The sequence below is a fragment of the Castanea sativa genome, chromosome 8, assembly GCF_040712315.1.
Source record: "Castanea sativa cultivar Marrone di Chiusa Pesio chromosome 8, ASM4071231v1".
Taxonomy (NCBI): domain Eukaryota; kingdom Viridiplantae; phylum Streptophyta; class Magnoliopsida; order Fagales; family Fagaceae; genus Castanea; species Castanea sativa.
The window spans coordinates 11,971,349-11,976,060 of record NC_134020.1 but is presented as its reverse complement, the minus strand read 5'-3'; the positions used below and the strand labels follow the sequence as shown (position 1 = coordinate 11,976,060).

At 35.4% G+C, this 4,712-nt stretch overlaps 1 protein-coding gene across 1 annotated transcript; it reads right to left on the bottom strand.

Annotated features, from left to right (window-relative positions):
• Positions 1–2,889: 2,889 nt before the first annotated feature.
• Positions 2,890–4,712, bottom strand: LOC142605881 (uncharacterized). Its single transcript, XM_075777307.1, has 2 exons — positions 4,693–4,712; positions 2,890–4,327 (listed from the first exon to the last, which is right to left on the bottom strand). The coding sequence occupies exons 1-2, from the start codon at positions 4,710–4,712 to the stop codon at positions 2,890–2,892; spliced, it is 1,458 nt and encodes a 485-aa protein (XP_075633422.1).

Genomic DNA, 4,712 nt, shown 5'->3' with positions numbered 1-4,712 from the left:
ACAAAATCTTGATGAACCATATGTGTACAAGAGACATCAAGACAAAGTAGTAACTTTCCTAGTGCTTTATGTTGATAACATCCTACTCATTGGAAATGATGTAGGGGTAATGTCATCGATAAAGATTTGGTTGTCAAGCCAATTTGATATGAAGGACTTAGGTGAAGCTAACTTTATTCTAGGGATCAAGTTTTGGCGAGATCGCAAGAGTAAGATGTTAGGCTTATCTCAAGTTGGATATATAGATAAGATTCTAGTAAGATTTAGCATGCAAATCTCCAAGAAAAGATTTCTTCCTTTTGGGCATGGAGTTCCTCTATCTGATGACCTAAGGCCTAAGACTTCTGAAGAGGAAAAGATTATGAGAGAAATTCCTTATGCTTCAGTAGTGGGAAGTCTCATGTATGCCATGCTGTGTACTAGACCAAATATCTGTTATTCAGTTGGTATGGTCGGCCGATATCAATCAAATTCAGGACCAAACATTGGGTGGCTGTAAAGCATATTCTCAAATCTAAGGAGAATGAAAAACTATGTGGTCGCTTGCCATTGTGAGGATTTGATACCTATTGGTTACACATATTCTAATTTTCAGCCAAATCTTGATTTCAAAAAGTCCACTTTAGGTTATGTGTTCACCTTGGGAGGTGGAGCCATTAGTTGGAGGAGTGTTAAACAATCTTGTACTACTGACTCCACCATGGATGCTGAATATGTTGCTACTTGTGAAGCAGCAAAGGAAGCTGTTTGGCTTAAAAAATTCCTTTCTGATCTTGGTGTTATGAGAATGGAACAAGTTCCAATCACATTGTTTTGTGACAATAATGGAGCAGTTGCACAATCCAAGGATCCAAGGAATCACAAGAAAGGAAAGCACATAGAAAGAAAGTATCATATTATTTGAGACATTGTGACTCGAGGAGATGTGGTAGTAGCAAAGATTGATAGTGCAAATAATCTAGCAGATCCCTTTATGAAAGCCTTGCCCCAGAGGACTTTTGAGTCACATCTAGAGGGAATGAGAGTTAGATTGGTATGCAATAGTCTTTAAGGGCAAGTGGGAGATTGTTAGGATTAGTGCCCTTAAATCCTATTGTATGATGCTATGAATGACATTATGTGTGATTTAATGTTATGATTAATAAAGTTATTTTATTATTATCTAAAATAATGGTAACATGAAATTTGGAGATTATCATATAGTCCATGAGATGCATAGTATGTGATTTATGTGATTTAGTCACAGAAGATATAGATCACAAGTTCTTTGTAAACTCAAAATTTTAGTTGGTAGTCGGTGATGAAATTGGGTAGTTCATCTGCGAAGACTATAACATATCAACTAAGATGATTTGTCTTGATCATGGAAGTGGAGACTTCTAGTTGATATGTTGATAAGTTTTAAGAGTTAAGACATATTGGACTGGACCTTTGTGAGATTTATTATTCTCTTAACGACTGTCAAATGAATGATAAATCTCACGACTTTAATTTACATAAACTTTTAATCCTGAGAGGATAGTGAACTCGATCACGAAATATAGGTTGTTTTGATATATCAGGAGTGAGATCTAATTCAACGGTCAAAATCTCAGTATATTGGACAGCTACACGTAGTGCTAAAGGAACACATATCCTCAAGATGGAATTCATAGTCCCTTTGTAGAGATATAAAATATTCCCTTAACATAAGTTTAATGAGTTTGGTTATTCAGAGTGTTAGGCCTGACCACTTTAGTAAAGAGTTACTAAAGTTTATATTTTATGAAATTTGATTTCATAAATATATATGAATAGCTTAAAGAATTAAACCGGGTACTCAAGGATCAAGAGGTAGTAATTTTCAAAGTGGTAGTTATATATTATGACTTTGTATTACTACAAATATTTTCATGAAGGGATTAATTATTTAGATAATAAAATCTTGGGATTTAATTTAATTAATAAAGCCTAGAGAGAAATTATATTTATATAGTAGTATTAAATATAATTAATGGTATTTTTGGGCTTGTCAAGAGTTGACAGATAAGTCTGAAGCCCATTAGAGCTAGAGCCTTATTAGTCCCTTTGGTCCCATCCCAAGCCATACACTTTAGCCCAATTGGGCTGGCCCAAAAGGCTAACCCAATTAGATAATTAGTTATTTATTTAATAAGAGTTATTAAATAAAGTAACTGCCAAGGCAGTTAAAATGTACATATGATCAAAAAGGAAGAGAAAACAGTTTTTCTTTACAGAATCTTGGAAACACACTTTTCCAAAAGAAAATCAACGTACAGAGGAACTGATTGAGAGACCACACATTTTGGGCATCTGTGGAATTGGGGTGAAGAGTTAAAGGTCTTCCCTAAGTTCGAAGTTCTTTTGTTTTGAATTTCACTCCATCAAGGTATGCCTTTCTATTCTTTGTTTAAAAAATTCTTAATATTCCATGTTATCTTACATGAATGAACAAGATACTTGTGTTGCTTCCACTGTGTGTTTTGTGTGAGATGCAAAACCAGTTTTTCCAACACAAGCTTTTTTTCATTTTCTAGTAGCTCCTCAAAGCAAGGCTTCCATCCTTTATTAATTACCATCATCTGTTGTTCTTCCAAAACCTGTGAGGAATCCAACAAAGGAAAATTTTTAGATACTTGAATATCACATTCTAAATCATAAGAACCAACAGAATTATGAAGAAGAGTTTGAAGAGGATTAGAAAAACAATTCTTATTAAACTCTTTTTGAACCACCGCCCCAATGAGGTTCACTTAAGCACAGTCATCATCCTTATGTGGTTGTTTAGCCACATGAAATATGTTTAGCTCCAAAATCATGGAACCAAAAGTGAGTTGCATCCTTCCATTCCCGCAATTAATTAAAGCATTAGTTGTGACAAGAAAAGGTCTACCCAAAATAATAGGGATATGAATTAGGATGTAAAACAAGTTGGTAATCTAGAACAATAAAATCAACAGGATAATAAAATTGTTCAATTTTCACCAACACATCCTCAACAATGCCTCTCGGCTCCCTTACAAAGCGAGTAGCCAACTGTAAAGTTATTGAAGTAGGTTTCAACTCACCAAGTCCAAGTTTTTGATATACACTGAAAGGGATCAAATTAACACTTGCCCCAAGATCAAGCAATGCATGCTCCATGATGTAATCTCCAATAATACAAGAGATTGTTGGACAACTTGGATCCTTATACTTTGGTGGGGTCTTATGTTGGATAATTGTACTTACCTGTTCTGTTAGGAATGCGGTCTTCTTCACATGATGCTTTCTCTTGATGGTGCATAAGTCCTTAATTACCTTGGCATATGCAGGCACTTGCTTGATAACATGCAATAATGACAAATTTATCTTGATTTGATGCAAATGCTCTAATATCTCAGATGTGGTGTCCAATTTCTTAGGTAATTTTAAGGCTTGTGGAAATGGTGGAGGGATTAGGCATTTTTCAATGTCATCAAGCCCAAGTGACTCAGTTTCATCCTTCTCTTCTTCAACTGGGGTCTCCTTAGATTTCTTAGTTATTAAAGGAGCAATTTTATTAATCTCTTTACCACTCCTCAAAATGGTCACAGCTTTTACTTCCTCATGTTTATCCTTAGAGCCAATTTTTAGATTTTGATTGATGGGATTGGGTTGAGTTTGGGAAGGAAGCTTCCCTCTCTCTATCCCACTCAATGAATTTGTAAGCCTAGTTATATGACTCTTGGTCTCTCTTACCTCTTCATCTAGCCTAGTGAGTATGGATTCAAACTTTTGATTTTGCTCACTTTGCCTTTGAATGAAAGTAATAAGTGCATCCTCCAAGGAAGGTCTAGATGATGATGATGCATGTGGTGAATTAAAATTCCTTGGAGCAGGAGGATTCAACACATTGTCCCTCTTATAACTCAAATACGGATGGTTTCGCATATTTGGGTTATAATTGTTAGAATATGAAGAATTATTTGGCCAATATGAATTAAATGCATGTACTTGTTCTTCTGGCACATTTAAGAATGATGAAAGTGATGCACATTCATTTGTTACATGGTTTATCACATGACAAATTTTACACACCTCCATTGGGTCCTCTTTGAAGGTAGCACTAATACACTTACTTCCTTTCATTTTGAGTGCCTCAATTTCTTTATTTAACATGCTGAATTCTGCACTCATGTTATCATCTTCCCTCAACTTGAAAACACTTCCACTAGAAGTGGTAGTGTTAGTTCTAGTCCTATCAGTGGAGTCCATAGGGCTAGGTCCAGTCCATGTGTTTGAGTTTTCAGCTATCTCATCAAGATAATCAATTGCATCTTCAGGTTCTTTTTGTAAAAAGTCCCCTCTGCATGAGAGTTGAACAAACTGTCAGTCCCTAGGTGTAAGTCCTTCATAAAAATAGCTAACCAACCTCCAATTTTCATACCCATGAGATTTGTAGAAATTGAAAAGATCTTTGTACCTTTCCTAAACTTGGTATAAGGTCTCATTTTCTCCTTGGACAAAACTAGCTATCCTTCTTTATACTTGCTAGACTTTGTGGGGAGGAAAATGTTTCTTAAAAAACTCTTGGGCCATCTCCCCCCAACTACCTATAGACCTAGGTTTCAAGGTGTAAAGCCAACTTCTTGTCTTATCCTTAAGTGAAAAAGGAAAGAAACGTAACTTAGCAGTCTCAATAACATTTTGTGCATAGAAACTACTAATTACCTCTTCAAAAGCTCTAACAT